The 20,113-nt window shown below is 32.0% G+C and overlaps 1 protein-coding gene across 9 annotated transcripts in view; it reads left to right on the top strand.

Moving 5' to 3' along the window:
- Positions 1-20,113, top strand: part of Hace1 (HECT domain and ankyrin repeat containing E3 ubiquitin protein ligase 1) — an 81,566-nt gene that overhangs the window by 40,227 nt on the left and 21,226 nt on the right. For all 9 annotated transcript variants that reach the window (XM_048815312.1, XM_015499680.2, XM_048815445.1 and 6 more), the window contains 8 exons: positions 702-852; positions 7,294-7,619; positions 8,177-8,245; positions 8,493-8,580; positions 14,860-14,971; positions 15,067-15,164; positions 15,346-15,433; positions 19,719-19,868. In XM_048815312.1, coding sequence (XP_048671269.1) covers positions 702-852; positions 7,294-7,619; positions 8,177-8,245; positions 8,493-8,580; positions 14,860-14,971; positions 15,067-15,164; positions 15,346-15,433; positions 19,719-19,868 — 1,082 coding nt within the window. The remainder of the gene's footprint in view (positions 1-701; positions 853-7,293; positions 7,620-8,176; positions 8,246-8,492; positions 8,581-14,859; positions 14,972-15,066; positions 15,165-15,345; positions 15,434-19,718; positions 19,869-20,113) is intronic.

Below are 20,113 nucleotides of genomic sequence, written 5' to 3'. Positions count from 1 at the left end.
GTGTTTAAGAAAGTTTATATTTTGTATGATTTAATGTTAGTTGAATTTTTTTTCTTTTCCACATTGGGGTTTATTTCTTATGTTTATGTGGAGTCATAGTACAACCCATTACATAGAGAACAACCCTAATGCAATTAGTTGGTAACTTTAAGATTATTCAATTTGTGAATATTCTGTATGCCAATAATTGGTTACTCTTGTTGGACAGGGAGGGCTATGAAGTTATGGATAGACTAGATAGAGTTTCAGCTTCTTAGTTTAAACATTTGAGCAATGGGTTGGTCTGCTTTTGTGCAGCTGTATACTTTTACAACATAATATTTATAGAGTTGGTTCTTTGTGAAATGTTTTCAGAGTTCTAAATAGTTCAACTTAAAAATGTACTTTTGGAAGGGAGAATTGAAGATTACCTTGAAGTTGGTGTATCAAGATACCAATTGTTCTAGAGGAGTATTCCCCCCCTCCCACATTTACACCTTGATCTTGGTTATATTCTGGGTACTTTAAAATTACCATTCTATTAATAAGCTATTCAAATAATGTATATTCGATACTTTGCTGTTAAACCATTTTGTTTCCTATCATGATAAAAAGAGAATTTTACCCCAGTTTTATTATGAAGCTAAAGGTCAGTGAAATGAAACTGTTGAAGATATAGTTTGTTTGCTCCATCTAATCTGTTCATGTTTTAATTTTTTCAGCCTATCTAGCAATTATGATGCTCAAATGAAGAGCCTTTTAAGGATTGTGAGGATATTTTGTCATGTCTTTCGAATTGGCCCTTCCTCCCCCAGTAATGGAATCGATATGGGTTACAATGGGAACAAAACTCCAAGAAGCCAGGTGTTCAAGGTCAGACAAGAATATGTTGTTGTTAGGCAGACATATGTAAAAGATGAATTTGACAAAGCATGCCTTCATTAATCAGACACCTCACAAACAGGGTGTAATTTTGGTTCATATCTGTACCACTTGTTTTTTGTTTTTATTTGTGGTCTTGGGCCTTGCACCTGCTAAGCAAGTTCTCTACTAAGCCACATCCCCAGCCCACCTCTACCATTTTTTAAATTAGGCACACCTTTTTTCTTTCAGTTCTCTCTAATCAACATAAAGTTTAACTGGTGAGCTTTCTATATTTTCTTACATATAAAATTTTTATTTAATTAGTGTTTTATTGTAAGCATAGAGATAGTTAATGTTTAAATTTAATTTTATTGGATGTTTTTAATGTAATAGGCAACTACCATTTAAAAAATTCTTATTAGAAAGAAAATATCTAGTTTTATTAAATTTTATTATTGTGTGTATGTATGTTGTGTGTGTGTCTCTGTATGTGCTTTTAGAAGTAAAGTTACTTGCTGGGTGTGGTGGTGCACACCTATAATCCTAGCAACTCGGGAGGCTGAGGAAGGAGAATATCAAGTTTGAGACCAACCTCAGCAACTTAGTGAGGCCCTAAACAACTTAGTGAGACCCTGTCTCAAAAAGTAAAAAAAATGGACTAGGGATATAGCTTAGTGGTAAAGTGCATCTAGGTTCAATCTGTTGTACCCCCCTTAGAAAAAAGAAGTAAGGTTGCTTTTATTTACTAGGTGTACTAACAGTTAATTCCAGGGATTACCTCAGGAAAGAATCATTGAGAAATTTTCTTAAAATATTTTGTATTGCTTCTGCAATGTTTTTTAATACAGGTACAAATGAGTGGAAGATTGATCCTTGGAAGAATGATTCCATATAAAACCAAAGGCAGCATTGTTACCCATGTTAAATTGTAATTTTTTGAAGTAAAAAAAAAATAAAAAATAATACACACACACACACACAGGTAGATAGATAGATATTACTTTATTGCTATTAATGCTTGTTTGTAGTACTGTATATATTTTATTTTTTGGTGATACTGGAGGGGTGCTCTACCACTTAGCTATATCCCCAGCCTTTTTTATTTTTTATTTTGAGACAGGTTCTTGCTAAGTTCCCCAGGCAAGCCTTGAACTTGTGATCCTTCTGCCACAGCCTCCCAGGTAATTGGAATTGCAGGCATGTACCACTGCACTCAGCATTGTGGGATTGCATTTAAGTTAATATATTTTAATGGTTATTATTATTATTACATATATTTTTTGTGGTGTTGTTTATTAAACCCAGGGCCCTGTGCATGCTGGGCAAGTACTCTGCTTCTGAGTCACACCCCCTGCCCACTAATGTTGTTTTTCAAAAGGTAATTTTTCTTCAGAGATTTTCATGGTATAAAGTTTTCTTTTGGCATTCATGAACTTATATTTATTTTTATTTTTATAGTTGTAGATGGATAGCACGTCTTTATTTTATTTGTTTATTTTTATGTGTTGCTAGACATCGAACCGAGTGCCACACAGTACTAGGCAAGTGCTCTGCCATTGAGCGCCATTACATCCAAAAAGCAATGTTTTTATGTGCTACTTCCTTGAAAACTAAATTAATAACTCTGCTATCTATAAAATTTGAAGCTAAATTGGTAGTCTCTGTTAAATGATTCTTTTTTTTGTAACATGGAAAAACTGGTAGATACTTAAAAATAAATGTTTTGCAAACATTTTGACACTTGTGTATTTTTAAGTATTAGAATAGGTATAAGAGAAAATCAGTGTTGGAAATAAAGTTTTCAGTTGTATACATGTATGTACATTTATAGGCCTTCCTCCATCGTGCTACCTTTTGGATGAAGAAAATTATGCATCATCTTTTAATTCAAACTGACTTTTCGTATATCACCTCCTCTGACACTAGTTAGGATTGACAACTTGCTGTCATTTTAAATCTCAGTCTAAATTATTGATTTATTCTTTTAGTGCTGTTTAAAGTGAGTTTTGATGCTCATTCATATCATATTTAATTGTTCTTCATGCATTCTGGCATAGCTCACTATTAGGACTGATTCTACCCTTGATTTTACTTTCAGCTCATCCTTTCTGTTCATCTAAAATGATAAGTAGAAAATCAAATCAGTTATAGATATGGTCACTGTTATCTAAATTCGGTATAGATTATATTCAGTATTGTCTGATTTTCATTGTTTTTAAAATTTAAATCTGTCACTTACTTGCTAATTGATATCAGAAATCAAGTGTATGTTTTTTTTTTTTTAATTTTTTTAAGTGTATGTTAAGTAGTCTCTCTACAGGTATTTCATGCTCGATTTAAATGTCAATTTTCTATTTAGGCAGTCAGTACACTTAGGGTAAAAGAAGATATCATTCTTTTTCCTTTTTATGGAATTCAAACTTTGTGTTTTGTCATGTATCTGTGATTGATATATATATATATATATCTCCAGCTATCTCGCTATCTGTCTATAAAGTTGTTTTCTTCCAGTTTATTTTTTTAGTATCTTCATTTTTTTTTTTTGTTTTTTGTGGTGCTGGGGATTGAACCCAGGGCTTTGTGCATGTGAGGCAAGCACTCAACCAACTGAGCTATATCCCCAGCCCTTCATTTTATTTTTAAAGGTGTTTTCTGCATCATGAATAAGTGCTTTTGCCTCTTTGACCACTTATTTTCTCTTTAAATTTTTAATTTGCATTTTGGTAAAATGTTTTTATTCCAAAACTCAGGTAATTAAAAAACAATTAACAAGTGTTGACTTTTAAGAAATTTATTAGTCTCTTTCTATCCAATTTTATGAATAAAACATGGCATTTTGGGGAGATAGCAAAATGATCTGCCTTCCCACCAGTCTGGCTGAAAGTAGACATTGTACATTGCCATCATGCCTATAAGGTCTCCTGCTTTGTGGGGTAATACAGATTAAAAATCTTTATTGCTGTTGAGTTGCACAACATTAGACTGGGAATACTATTTTAACTTTACCACATTTTGTGTAAGGTAGCAATTGATCTCTACTTTCCATTTCAGTAACTAGGTACTCTAACATGTCACTTTATTGTTAGGATTAACTAATGGGTTTTCCATTAAGAATGAGTGGGTTTATAGGCCATGTGTTTTTAGTAGGTGAAATTGTTTAACATCCTGTTATTAGTTTTCTGATTTATATTAGAAGTCCTTTAAGTTAATCTCAATACTAACCATTCTTTCAGTGTTTTCAGAGATTTTCATCTAGAGCCTTTGGAACTTTGGAGTATTTGAAGGAGAAAGTTGTTTTTATTATTATAGTGAGTAAGCAAGCATGAGGAAGACAGTTTAGGTTATTTTGAATCTGATGTGCCCTTTTTTGAGTGTGAAATAGTAAGCTGTAACTGTTAATGGTTTCATAGAATTGTATTTGGAAAATTTGGAAGCCAAGAAAGATTGAAAAATTAAACTTCAATATCTTTTGGGTTGTGACATTTAACATTATTGAATTGAAATAGACTAACAAAGAATTTCAAGGCAGTACCCCTTATTAATGAACTGTTAGTATCAATTTCCTGTCACATTTCTACTTTACTTCAGTACATCTTAAAATTTAAAAAATTTGTTCAATAAATTTGGAATTCTGTATTATAGTGTAGAAATATAATTTTAAATGTTTGTAACTCATCTATGATTGTCTTATTGTTACTATAGAGGTAAATGTGGCAGTCATTCAATAACATGAAATGAAGCATTATTTTCAAAGTGCCAAGGAACCTGCTACTATTTTCTTTAGTAATTCACTTATTTTTCAGTAACAATTTATATGTATGGTGTTTTGTATCCTATCTAATATATTTATTATTTATGAATATTGAAAGCATCACAGATATGGTATGCAATAGTTTATTTTTATTTATATTTTTGCAATGCTGGAGATGGATGTTAGCCAACCACTCTGTACCAATTAGCTAGAAAACCAGACTGCAATATTTTATTTTAAAATTTAAACTTTATTTTAATCTTTTTTGTCTGTGGCTGCTGCCACAATTATAAATTAAAGTTATTTTTTATGGTATTCTTGTTTGTGATTCAGGAGTGATTTTTTTAAATAGATCTTCAAAGAGACAATTTCTTATGTAAAGTTACCTCATGGTTTGAATTTAGGTTTAGTGTATGTGTTGTGAAAAAAGGAAAGGTGGTAGGAAAAAGAAAAGTAAAGAAAGACCCCTAGTGGCTTATATTCTTTTTCTTTCTATTCCTTATTGAAAACTCTTAACTTTTAGGATTTTTGTATCTATCTTTTCATACAGATCCATTGTATTGTTATTATTTTGGATTATTCAAAGTTTGCCTTTAAATTTTTTTGCACATTGCCAGTATTTGAAAATAGGATTGTGAGAGTTTAGGCCCAGTGTTCATCTACATGATCAGCCTGTATCATTCTTGCCTTAGGCCTCATCTCTATCCACTGTGTCCGTTTCCAAGGTTTTATCACTTTTCTTTTTTCTTTGGTTTGAAGTAATTTACGTGACCACCTGTTCTTTCTATTTTGGAGTTCTTTTTCTAATGTAAAGCTAAATAGTTTGTGACATAAAAAGTTCTTATTCAGCTTCTATAGCAGGTTTACTGTTTTGCTCATGAGGAGTAACTGTAGGCTCAAACTTGGATGGTGATTATAATTCTAAGCCATTTTCAGTAAAAGTGTCATGTCACTGTTTATAGCAACTGCCCTTCCTTAAACAGCAGAGGCCTCAAATCTTTCAGCTGTGGCCTAAATTTAGAAAAGCCCTGTTTGTGGATGAGTGGGGTCCTTATTTCAGTCTCATCCAGGGTAATATTAATTTCTCTTTAAAAAGGAAACTGCTTTCCTGCTTAATTAGTTAGTGTACTAAGTTTTGTTGATTGTAGTAGTGGTAGTTCAGTTTATTTGTTTTGTTTTTGCTTTTTGGTTCACCGTATGAATGAAGAACTAGGGATGATTTAATTATTTGCAAATAATAAGTACAATATTCTGGTTACTTCATAAAGTTCTGGATTATTGAACAAACAATGAAAATATTGTAAAGGTATTGTTAGATAATAATTGAGAAGAATTTTCTGGCATAACAGGTTATTAAAACATTCTCTAAGATTTCAGAAACAAATATGCTTGCGTGATCTTTTTTCATAGTATTTTCTAAAAGTAAGATTATTTGTTTAGTTAAAATATTTTAAAATATTTAAAATACTGTGTAAGATGAATGATAACCCCTCTACTCTCTCTTTAACTGTTAATCCTTATTTGGGATTAAAAATATTCTAGCAGCTCTTTTAATAAAAAGTAGTTGGACATTTATATTTGTTTTAAAACTACTAATTATTATAGATCATGTTTGTATTTCATTTTTTTAGTATTTGGTCCTATTGCAGCATTTTTTATAAAATGATTTAAATATAAAATGTTATTTACTCTTAATTCACAGAAGACATTTCACTATTCTCAGAAATATTTGAAATATTGTAGGAGTAAAAAAGCAGTTTGATTGCCCTCTTCCCCCTTATTATTTTTAAATGTTAATCTTTTAAAATATATATATATTAGTTGTAGTTGGACACAATCTTTATTTTATTTATTTATTTTTATGTGGTGCTGAGGATCGAACCCAGTACCTCGCACATGCTAGGCGAGTGCTCTACTGCTGAGCCCCAGCCCCAGCCCCAGCCCCATTAATCTTGGAATTAAGAGTTTGCAAGGAGCTGTGAGGGCATAGCTGAGTGGTAGAGTTTATGCTTAATGTGTGTGAAGTCTTGCATTTGGTTCCCCAAACCACAAAAAAAAGAATTTGCTAATTAGTATTTTGATAGAAGTTTGGTAATTGTGCTTCTTTATTAATTATTTGAGATGGAATGTATGTATAAACAAGATATATTGTATGATTATATACTTATTCATAGAAATGTCATATTTTAATCATTTCTTATGATAAATTATCAAAATTCTAGGAATTCATGTAAGAAAGGAGAATTTTAAACTGTTTATTAGGTTCTTTGGGAATTCTAATTTTATTTTAAGTTGGAAATGGCTTATTTTTGTTTTATTGAAAATTATTGATAATTATTGACAGTAAATGTTAGGGGTGTTATGAAAGTAATGTATAGTCTTAAAACTAAATTTTTGAAATTGAAAGAAGAACAATTGCTTATAATTTATTGTTAGATTTTAGTTTTATCTTTTTATTACCAGGAATACATACACAAATAATTAAATTTTGCTATAAATGAAGAAATTATAATTTATATGAAACATATATTTTTGTTACTTACCTTGAAGCATTATTGTCATTTTAATATGGGAAAACTGAAGTATCTAGAGTAAATTTTCTCTTTTACACTATATTTCTGGCTGTGTGGGTTTTTTTTTTTTTTTTTAAATTATGCAGTTTAAGAATGATGTCTAAAAAACTTTTCTTTTCTTCATAGCCTCTGGAATTGCTTTGGCACTCATTAGATGAATGGCTAGTTTTAATAGCTACAGAATTGATGAAAAACAAAAAGGACTCAACAGATATCACTTCTATTTTACTGAAACAAAAAGGCCAAGATCAAGATGCCACTTCCATTCCACCATTTGAACCTGGGAGCTATGAAAATCTATCCACTGGCACAGGGGAATCTAAACCAGATGCTCTTGCAGGGAAACAGGAAGCCAATGCAGATTGTCAGGATGTTATTTCTATGACAGCCAACCGGCTAAGTGCTGTCATTCAAGCTTTTTACATGTGCTGTTCTTGTCAGATGCCTCCAGGGTAAGAAGGTTTCAGCTTATTATTTTTTGCTCTCATAAGTGAAGAAGAGATATGATGTTTTTGTAATTTCAATAACAAGAAGTAATTATTGATGTTTAAAGATCCTATTCTAATCTTGTTTTAGAGTACTCATTGTACTAATCTGATTCTAGTACAAAATTTCTTTGTAGAATGGAGAATGTCATTTTATATAGGATATCTTAATTATATGTTTGAAATTCATAGAGCAGAGATGCTCATACTTTCAAGATTTTTAAAAAAGTTACTTGTTTATGTCATCTGTTATTGAGAAGTTTTATATATATATATGTATATACACACACACACACACACACACATATATGTGTGTGTGTGTATATCTATACATACATACATACTATTTCATTCTACGTATCGACTAGGCATGCCTTAATTTTCTGAATTTATAAAGAAGATCCAAACCCAAGTTCTTTCTTATGGTCTACAAGCCTGTCCAGTTCAATACATATTTATCAGATTTTCTGTATCTTATCACCAATGTTTGTCTATGTATTCTGATTTTTGCCTAATCCCCACAGAATGACTTCACCCCGTTTTATTGAATTTGTCTGCAAACATGATGAAGTTTTAAAATGTTTTGTTAACAGGTAAGGGTTTCTGAGATTTCATGGATTGTCTTGGCACTCTTTCTTCTCTTTAAGTTTGGTTTCTTCCAAATAGAAAAAAATGCTATTTCTGTTTCCATTCAAAATGTGTTCAATAACAATTCAAAATGCAGTAGGAGAGGATTAATATATTTTTCTTTTATTTCAGTTATCTATATATCTGAATTTGCATTTCATTTAATGGTATTTGTATTTCTTGTCCATTTAACAAAATATATTTTTCTTTTAGAAATCCTAAAATTATTTTTGACCACTTTCACTTTCTCCTTGAATGTCCTGAGTTGATGTCAAGATTCATGCATATCATAAAAGCACAGGTAGAAATTTTCTTCATCTTGTTTTTAGTCTTAGTAATGAAATAAATTTTTAAAATTCAAATATTATTGAGTGTGGTCAGCATTATACTTAAAACCTCCTGTAAGTAAGAGGGATGGAATTACATGTTGCTTTAATATGAGGAATAAATTTTCTTCTTGAAGAAATGTGTATTGAGTGCCTACTATGTGCAAATGCCCGTGCAAAGACTACAGAATACATTACTACATTTCCTGAAGTGAGTTTCATGAATCAATAGTCCTGTGTCGTGGATGGTCTTTGAGAAAAGGATTTTATCCCCAAATACATTTGGGAAATAGACTTATGTCCTGTGGAAATATGTAAAGTACATGAGTAGCATGTTAAAAGGCTTTGAGAAAATCTTTGGATAAAAATAGTGATTTAACATTGCTAATCTTTCTAAACTTACTTGACCTGACAATCTTTCCCCTTATGAAGATTGTACCTATTTATTCCATATATCTCATGTTTTGTGAAAAAATGCTAGGGAAAAACTTGTTTTGCTTCTAACCAGTTATATGACTTTGGGCACATTTCTTAACATCTTTGACCCTTGATTTCTTCATCTATAAAAGATAATGAACCAACTTTGTAGGACTGTTGTGAAGAGTAACTTGTGAAGAGTGCTTGGTATATATGCTTAATAAATGGTAGTTGATTTGGAGATAGAAATCACATTTCTCCAAGAGGATCCGAATTCAATCTAGCAGGGAAGGTAATATATATACCTATAAGTCAGTAGTTATGTATCACCTGGTTTTTCAGGAGTTTAAGGAAGGAAGAACTTGCTTTTGGTTGCTCTAGTGAAAGGAAATTTCAAAAAGGAGGTAGATTTTAAATGACTTTGAAAAGCTTGAGAAACGTGCAGTATTTTGATGGGAGTAAAGAGGAGGACAAATATTCTAGCCAAAATATGGGCTGGCACATGCAGGTGGAAATTTCAGTTAGGTGGAAGTACCTGGAAAGGTAGAATAGGTTCATATTGGAATATTGTATTGAGCCTTGATTGCCAGATTGCAGAATCTTCTTTTGTTTGCTAGACTATTTGGAAGCTTCAGGAGAATAACAGATCTTGGCAACATTTTAGAAAATCATTTTAGAAAATAATTTATCAGATGTAAAGGATAGAATGGAGGCTGTGATTTCATTAGTAGTCATGAGATAATAAATACCATAAGGTTTTTAATGTCTTTAGGAACACGAACCCTTTCAGAAGTTAAAAGAGCTAAGAATTCATTTTTATAAAATTATACAGATGTACATAGGGATCTTTTGATTCCTGTTTAATAATGATTATGTAAAAGAAGGCAATGGTAATAACTTATGCTTATTGAATGCTAATTATAGGTTTAGTACCATGTATTTGCTTTACATTAATTATTTAATTCTCCGAACAATCAGCTGCTTTTACTGAATTGAAGGGGTTAAATGACATGTTTAAGCCATTCAGCTATTAAGTGTAAGAAATAGGATTTAAAAGTCTATCTGGTTCTTATGTTTATTTTTGTTGTGGTGGTGGCAGTGATGCTGGGTTTTAAAGCCAGGGCCTCTCACTTGCAAGGTAAACTCTAACACTGAGCTGCATCACCAGTGTCTTAAATCCATATTTTCTCTCTCTCTCTCTCTCTTTTTCTTTCTTTGTGTGTGTTTCTGTGCATATGTGTTTGTTTCTAGGGATTGAACCCAGGGCCTTGTGCATGCTAGGCAAGTACACTACCACTGAGCTATATCACTGGCCCCTCAAGTTCATTTTGTTGACCTGTACTATATGGCTATCTACTAGGGCAAATGAGATACTAGGTAAAAGAAGCTTTTAGTTGTTGAAAAAGATATAATTTGCTATTTTTAATACTATTTCTGTTTTTCATTTTTCCCCTTTCCCAAACAGTTTAGTCGAAAAGCATCTGCATTAGATATCTGTCCTTTTGACCAAGTGAGAGAGTTTTGTTAACTTACCAGGATGAAGAATATTCACATGCATCCTGCTGGCCTAATGTGGGGCTTTGGAGTTTGGGTGTAGTAAAGAGGTATCTGTTTAGAAGAGGGCTCATGATGAGATAGATGAATTGGAGTGGCGTAAGGAGGAGATCCATGTGGAAGATGGTGGCAGCTTCTCATAGTTACTTGACAGAGCCTCAGTGGGGTGGTGAACATTCTACAGTGAAGGGGTCATGTCAACAATAGGAAGTTGGTTATATATGGGAGGTGGAGAGGAGGTGAGTGTTGATCAGATAAGTATGGGAGCCTAATGTTGGAGAAAGGAGTTACAAAATGGAGGAAACTAGAACAAATTCTGTGTTATTAAATTTGAATTAACAGATATCAGTGTGAACAGAGTTTTCATTCTTTAAGATATAGCAAACTTGGCATATAGCTCTTGGTCTTTAAATAACGTTCTAAATGAAGCAGGGCCCATTGGAGAAATGGTGAATTCCAAGGTCAGGTTATGGAAAAGTACAAGATGAAACTGTAACATTTTCTTGTGCAGGAAAGTAAAGATGTGTTCAAAGAATCATGGAATTATGTCAAAATGACTCAGAATCCAGTTTGAAATGGATTCCTATTGGCCAAATTTGAAACAATTGGAATATCAAAATAAGTAATGATAATAGCATATTATAAATAAGATAGGAATTCATGTATCTATACTGGAAAAATTAATGAATGAATTTGGAAAGTTCTATAAGGGGTGGGTATTTATAGTCTCAAAATATCTCCTCACAGAGTACTTATTACAAAGAGAAAATGGGAGCTTTACAGTGGAGAAGCTTTGCAGTAATCAGAGCAGACATAGAAGTGTGCCAGCTAATAGGATACACTAAGAAGAACATGGCCTCACTTCTGTGATGTTTTTGCTAAAGATGCATACCCTAAATCTAAGTATGAGGAAGCATTAAGCTAACTCTGATAACAGGGATGTGCTACAAAATTAAGTGAACTGCAATCTTTAAAAGTGTCAAGGTTATGAAAATTAAGAAAACATTGAATAACTGTAACCAGAGTGAAGGAGATAGAGAAACAGGATAATTAAATGTAGTTCATGAATCATTATGCTCATAAAGGATATCTTTGGGAAATTGTCAAAACCTGAAATGGGGTCTGGGAATTGGATACAGTAGTGTACCCCAGTGTTCCTGATTTTTAATAGTTGTTAACTGGTTATGTAGGATAATTTCTCTGTAGGAAATATATATAGAAAGTATTTATGGGTGTACTGGGCAGCATGTTGGCAACTTACTCTCACATCAAAAAAAAAAGTGTTCTGTACTCAGAAATTTTTTGTAACTTGGAGACTGTTTCTTCCAAACAAGTTGAAGACCAGCTATTTCTGAAGGATTGACTTCTTCTTCTGTTGGTGGTTTTCAGGTGGCCAGTAGTTAAAGGGAGACACATTTTGTGTTGCTGTACAAATGCTATTAAGAGGAGCCTCTGTAATCAGTCCTGTTTTGTGAATTATATATGGAAATGCAGGTACTCAGAAAGTTTACATACAAAAATGTGCCTTTCAGCTTTGTAGAGCTGTGTATGTATATGTGTGACTGTGTGTGCACGCATGCGTGCACATGTGTATATTGGTCTTATAGATATCTTTATTAGATTTTGAAGGTAGCAATTGGTACCTTTTAATGTTCTATATGAATTACTTAAAAAATTGCATTTGTTTTTATTTCTTGGTTCACATTTTATAGATCCAAGACAGTTTAATATCTTAAAATGGCAAGTAAGCTTACTGTCATGTATTGTCATAATTATTGACAATTTTAACATTTATGGGAGTGGTAATAGACCATCATCTATTTATTGTTGTGGATGTTGAGTATTTCCACAAATTACTTAGCTTCTTAGTGCTACATATCTTTTGCTTCTGTAGATGGGGCTAAGTGTACCTTTTTTTCAGTGTTACGAGGGTTGCATGTGATTAATGCACCTTAAGGTCTTGAAACAATACCTGGCTTATTGGTGCTTAAAAAGCATTAGCTAATTTGTGATTATAATTATGATTATTATGTTCTGTTGCATTATTTTTTAAATCCTCACAATAAATCCTTGAAGTAGGTATTATTTTATCTATTTTATGAGTAAGAAAACAAGTTGTGAGGGAATTAGTAATTTCCTTAGGATCACAAATTCAGTAAGTGACTGAGCCAGCATTTTAAACCATGCTTATGTGACTTTAAAGCTCATACTTAAATATGTTGCTTCAGTGTAAAGTTTTGTTTTCTCCTCTTTTACCAAAATTTTAGAAATAATTAGCATTGAAACTTCAAGTACGTTATATTCCAGTCTGTTTACTAAAAATTAAGTACTTAGATGCATACTATATGTGAAAGAGCAAATATTAAGAGATAGAAGTTAATCTCTCACCAGTTATCTAAACTAATAATATTGGTTATCTAAACTAATAATATTTTATTAAGAACTAATAAAAAGCGTTAAGTCTTTTAAAGCAAAACTAATATTTAGTTTAGCTCAACTAAAGAAGTTGACTGATAACCTAGAAACTTCCTGAAAGGTAACTTCTTTGTGGTATTGGGGGGTAGTATTGCTCATCCTTACCTTTTGAAACCTGTAGCTTCTGCGGTATTGTGCCACCTTGTTTATCCTTTAACTTTTTTAGTGGTGTGTGTTATTTGCTGAGCAAATTCTCAATCCTGACCTCGGATTGTAAATTTCTTTCTTCTTGGTGGTTATATTCTGTTCTCTTGAACAAGGTACCTTAGCTTGTTTCCAACTTCAGCTGGACTCTGTTTTCAGTGTTTCAAGTGTAGCAGAGTCAAGTATTTATTTCCAAACCCCTAATAGTTATATCCTACAATAAAATTAAATTCAGGATACATAAAACCTTGTTTATTGTTTTCCCATCAGTGCCTTCTAGGAGTGTGGCAATAAGTTGTGGGAGAAAGTTTCTTTCTCTCCAAGTTATATCTGTTAGTAAGTTCTATCTCTAGCGATCTTCTTTTACTTTTCATTTTTATTTAGAGGAGTAATGGCTCTTAGATTTACTTCATAGTTCCTCTTTCCTACCACTATGTGGACCTCATTATTTAGTAGCTGTTTTTATAACTTGTACTTGGATAATCTCCCTTTAAATTGGTGCCACACTCACTTTAATTACTGTATTATATTCTTCTAACCAATATACATAGTGGCTCCTGTATGTTTTACTGAATTCTCAGGATCCTTAATTATGTGCTCAGTTTACTTATACAAACATTTTTCTTTCAACATGTATAGAAGTAGAATTCTGTTTATACCAGTGCCTTCACTACATCTTCCAGAGGGACATGATTTCTCCTTCTGTACCTTTCTCTTTGTCTCTCTTTGTGCCCCTTTTTCTCCTTGCTTGAGCAAGTCCTACTGAGCTTTAAATTCTAGTTCAGAAAATGACTTGTGAAACCTTTGTACTCCATTCATCTTCAAGTTTCTAAATTCTTAGTTGCATCAGTAGTTTGTACTTCACTTTTTAGAATTTGATATACACTATTGTACTGTTCTATGCTATTCTCATCTCTTCAACTTTACTAAGTATTAACATGGAGAGTGACACTTATACAGCTTTTATGTTTTAGTATTGGCACATACTAGGTACTCAATAATACTTTCAGATTAATCATAAAAATTATAGATCACTTGCAGTTTGCTTTACCTGTTAGATGAATAAAAGGCAGAAATTTTCTTTACCATTTAAGAGATCTTATTCTTCAATGTTTAGGGTGGAGGAAAGAAAGACAGAAGGATAACAAATAACTTTCTAGTTGCTGTCTGTATTTCAAAAGAGAAATAAGAATGAAGATAGGTATAAAAGATTATTTTCATAAAAACTGAAGTGGAACATTCACTGTAACTTTTTCTGGGTGTGAAAATTCATTCTTATAAGCTTTGTTGGGTTTAAAATAAATTGAGAATAAATATGTTCAATTATATATCCAACATTAAGTTCTTAGATATAACTTATCAGTATTTCCTATTGAAAATGTGGGAATTTTATGTTTGATCCTAGCCATATGGCCAAGAAGCAATGAAAATATAAGGATGTTAAAAAATACATTGTCTAGGTTGTCAAAGTATTTCAGCTAACATCTGCCTTTTTGTGAATAGTTACTGAAATGTTTGAACATTATCTAATAAATACTTATTGCGAATTAGAGGTCTAAGAATGATTATTTGTAGAAATTTACTAGCAGTTAGTATGCTAATAAATCTGGTAATTAGGTGACTGAAATATTATTAATATATTTTCCTGTCATTTTTTTGGGTAGCCATTTAAAGATCGCTGTGAATGGTTCTATGAACATTTGCATTCAGGACAACCAGATTCAGACATGGTGCACAGGCCAGTAAATGAAAATGACATTCTGCTGGTTCACAGAGGTATGTTTAAAAAAGAAAATGATATACGTGTGAGGCACAAAGTACTTGTTATTATAAATTTTAATATGTAAAATTAACTAATGCTACATATTTAGATTCTATTTTTAGGAGTAGCTGTGAAGTTGTATCAAAAGCAAATTGTGCAAAGCTAAAACAAGGGATTGCTGTACGATTCCATGGAGAAGAAGGCATGGTGGGTATAAAAATAAGTTATTTGGAAATCACTGTATATAAAAGAAACACATTTGAATGAAGCTTAATATTTAATTGATAAACAAAGAAATTTAATGTTTTAATTTTGTTCTCATTCAGAAAAAAAGTTTCCAGCATAATATATTTCTGTTGATGCTAAATTTCATTTTCTTGAACCTTAGGGTCAAGGCGTTGTGCGAGAGTGGTTTGATATTCTGTCTAATGAGATAGTCAATCCTGATTATGCATTGTTTACCCAGTCAGCGGATGGTAAGTTGTGTGGTCTTGATTTTTTTGGTGACTTGTCATATTTTTCAAACTACTTCAGTACATTTTGTTGATTCCCACAGTAACCCTGTGAACTAGATGAGGCATTCCCATATCAAAAACTGTAATTCAGAGTTTTTGTCTATATTGACAAGCTGACAAGTGGTAGAACCGAAAGTGGAACTTGACTTAGTGTAGTAGAGTTGGTTTCCAAATGCTTGTCTTGAGGTCCTGAACAAGTTCTTATCTGCCCTTTGAAATTTATTCAATTGATATTTATCCTTTAGCCTACTTTTTTTTTAATATTTATTTTTCGGTTTTCAGTGGACACATCTTTATATTATTTTATGTGGTGCTGAGGATCGAACCCAGCGCCCCGCGCATGCCAGGCACATTACCGCTTGAGCCACATCCCCAGCCCTAGCCTACTTTTTTGGCTAACGTTTTCTTCCATAAAATAGTGTTGCTAGTAATGGACTTAAAAAAAAGTCCGTATTTGGAAAAATAAAAATTTGCTAACCCTATTTGAGTTTCTACATCTAAAATTTAGTGTGATTCCTCCATTGTGAGAGTTCTGCTTCCTTTATGTTTCAAAAATAAATTCTGTTACTTTATTCTAAAAAGAAAAAAAGATATTGGTTATGAAAACCAAAATCTAGAAATTGTGATGTTAAATCTTAACTCATAATCTATTTATGCATGCTGACTTTTTTTTTTTTTCAGTTCTTTTAAGAGATCAAGACCTGACAACTACAAAGCTCTTACCTAACCATATAATACAGATGAACAGCTCTCTTTGTGGAAATGGTTTTTGGACCTATAGAGTTGTAATTTGATATTATAGACTCAATGGAATTGGTTACCACCTCATTTTTGTGAGGGTATGTTTGAGAGCTCTGTAATAAAGACTTATATTTGAAGTGAAAGTAGGATTTTAGATTTCAGATGCTTTGCGCACAGTTCCATTGTTTTTTCCTGCAAATTTTTTCTTTCTCCAGTATTTACATTCTCTTACAAGGAGAGAATACCTAATTAATTGTAGCTTCTGACTGCTTCCAAACAAGTGTAGCAGCAAATCTCCATTTAATAAGAAGGATTACTTGAGGAGAGGCCAACAGGAGTGGGCTGCAATGAAGCTAGGAAGCTGCAGGCATTCACCTATGTAATGCGCTCCTTGGGTATTTGAAATTACTTAAGAATATGGGACTGCCTGCTTTAATTTTGTAACCTTTGATTGTTTGCTCTTGGTGAATTTAGTGTCTTTGTGAACAGTATGACAAGTTCAATGAAGCGCTAAGTTTAAAGATTTTAGGCCTAATCTCTAAAACTCAATTCAGCATATTTTAGGCTTTGCTTTTCTTTATAGTCCCCTCATTCTGCCTCTGTTTAGTTTCATACCTGAAATTCAGATTTGATGTGAAAATCATTACTAGAGGTACTTCCTTAATACCACATAACAAAGCAAATGTTGAGGGGATAGACTGTAAAAATTGTGGTTCTTTTTGTAAACTACATGATTTCTCTTTAGGGTCATGGTTTTAATAATAATTTAAAAATCTAGGTGAAATATTATCTTGTTATTAAGTTTAGTTTCATGAAGGAATTTCATTTAGGATTTAAGAGTTCCTGAATGTGGGGAACATCTGGAGAGACTGTTATTTGTAACAATTTTTTTTAAAAAAACTTATTTTCTAATCAAATTAAGATGCTCATGATAGAGAAGCAGCTTATGATACTGTTTGAGTTTGGATTTTGGGGTTACATTAGGTGTTAATATTGGCTCTGCCACTTTTTAAATTTGATATTAGACTAGTGAAGTTAACCTTTAATTGAAAATGGTGATAACTTGTTTTATAACACAATGAGAATTCAGTTAGTGGATACGTCAATTAGCTGAGATGTGAAAATGTTTATTTTGATGCTTGGCACAAAGAAAGCATGAAATAAGTATTAGATACTGTTACTATTATTCTTTGAAAATAATTATGTAGTAGGATTTCCTTCTTGAAATTGTATTTTCAGGGCTTGAGATATAACTCATTGGTAAAACATTTGTCTTGTGTGCACAGGGCCCTTTGACTGCCAGCACCACACAAAAAAGTTTTTCATTATATTTTGAAAAATATCTCAATAAATCATATTTATCTGAATAATAGTTCAGAATTTACACATGCCAATGTTCAGTCATCCCTCAGAATCTGCTAGTAATTGGTGCAGGCCCCCTCTAAACACATCATAATTTGTGGATGGATGCCCAAGTTCCTTCTATAAGATGGTCTGGTGTTTGCATTTAACCTATGCATATCCTCCCATATACTTTAAATCATCCCTAGATTACTTATAATTTTTTTAAACATTTATTTATTTTTTTAGAAGTAGTTAGACACAATAGCTTTATTTTATTTATTTATTTTTATGTGGTGCTGAGGATCGAACCCAGCACCTTGCATGTGCTAGACGAGCACTCTACCACTGAGCCACAGTCCCAGCCCCAGAATTTTTAATAGTGAAAACAAGAACCTGGGACCGTCATAGTTGTGATTATTTTGAACTTAAAAATCTTAATATAAATTTTATACTCTGTTTTAACTAGTTTTCAAGTTAAAAACTATTTATTATTCCTGTCCTGAAGATTTTTATCCCATTTGCTTCCTTTTTTTCCTTTAAATTTCTCCTTATCTATTCTTTTTAAGAATCCAAATTTCCCAGAAAGTATTAGATAGTGAAAGAATTACACAAAGCTAGGAGAGGAAAATAGACTCATCAAAAATAAGTGCTGGTTCACCAGTAACCCTAATGTTCTCTATTTGAACAGATAAAAAAAAAATTGTGATATTCTCATTATAAAATAATATGGTTTTGGAATTATGGTTATGCTGATCTTTGATGTCTTTCTTCTTCTCCAAGGCCTTGCTCTGTCTTTTCATATCCAGTCATACCTCATGACTGGAAATTATTCAAAGGTATTTAAGAGTGAATGATGAACTTCATGTGGCTTATTTAGGCCATTCAACCATAAGCTTCTAAATTTTTTCCCTTACATCTAATTAAATGGGTGACAGCAGTTTAATCCAATTTCAACAATGATAAATCAAAGCTCAAAGTATTATCACAAGTATGTATTCCAAATGACCAAACATTTCACTAATAATATTTTCTACTTTATTTTTCTTTGATTCTATTTCTGTTATATTTATCAGTTATCCTTTCTTTTAGCCTCAGTACCTAGAACAGTAAGTAGTACATAGCATGAGTTCATGTTTCTTGAATGAATGAATTTTTAATCCAGGTTAATGATCATCACAGAAAAATCAGTGGAGTTGAAGTTGAGAAGTTGACATTAGATTTTTCGATTGGACTATGTGTTTTTGTGTGGTAAAATATGTAATATTGATCATTTCAACCATTTGAAAGTCTGCAACTTATTGACACTATTGACCTATTATGCTGTACAACCATCACCACTGATTCCAGAACTTTTTTGTCAGCCCAAGCAGAAATTCTGCTTGTTAAATAACTCCTCAGTCTTTCCCTAGCCTCAAGTAACTACTTGAAGTATAATCTACTTTGAATATATATGAATTCACTTATTCTAGATATTTCATAAAAGTGGAATTATACTCTTAAAATTAGATTTTGACACTGTAACCAGTAACTGTTACTCTTGCCATTTTTCCTTTTACCTCAGCATTAATTGTTTAAACTTGATTATTTGCCATGTGAAAGAAGTGGTTGACTTGGAAACTTAGATGATTTTCTGATCATTGTTTAACAGGCATTAAGTTCAATGACTAGGTCTATTAAGAACAGTTGTACATTTAAAAGTTTTAGTCTTTCTCATAACTGTTTGCTTTCCTTGAGAAGCAAAAATAAGTGAATAATAATTGCCCTGGACATATATAGATGAATGAGACAATATCTGCCCTAGTTTATAGCCTAGTATTTATTGCCACACTGCCTAGGAAAATGGGTGTTCATACGTGTATGTGTATTATCTTTTACTAGGTTTTTTGAAGGTATCTAATGTTCTTCCAACTACTTTAGTTGAAAGTATTCTAAAATTTTCTCTTTATATTTGGACTTGTCCTGATAATGTATGTGAATTAATGGTTATTTTCAGTACTTCCATTTCTACTGCCTGTTTGTGTATCCACAAAGAACATTCCTATGGAAGCTTAATATGATTAGCTTTACTGAAGTTATATGTGAATTAATTTATTTGCATTTAAGTTATCTCTCTTCTGCATATAGATTCCTAAGTATAATTTTTTGGTATTTATTTTAATAGGAACAACTTTTCAGCCTAATAGCAACTCCTATGTAAATCCTGATCACTTGAACTATTTCCGGTTTGCTGGCCAGATCTTGGGATTAGCTTTGAACCATAGGCAGTTGGTCAATATTTACTTCACACGATCATTCTACAAACACATTCTTGGTATGGTTTTATTTTTTATTTCTGTACACATGTTTTTACAGTAATTTTCTTAAGCTTTTAAGGGTGAACTAAGTAGGTAATCAGTGGCATTTGAATGAGATAATTTTTATTTTGATTGGACACCATCTATGTGTAAGGCATTTGGGGGTCAGAGGCAAAAAAAATGACCTATTTTTAAAAAAACACTTCTAAATTTTTGTTTTTTATTTTATCATGTATATGTTTGTGCAAAGAATACAATTTAA

This window comes from Marmota marmota, unplaced genomic scaffold, assembly GCF_001458135.2.
Source record: "Marmota marmota marmota unplaced genomic scaffold, marMar, whole genome shotgun sequence".
In the NCBI taxonomy this organism is placed as follows: domain Eukaryota; kingdom Metazoa; phylum Chordata; class Mammalia; order Rodentia; family Sciuridae; genus Marmota; species Marmota marmota.
The sequence above is the reverse complement of the archived record's forward strand: the minus strand, read 5'-3'. Positions and strand labels throughout refer to the sequence as shown.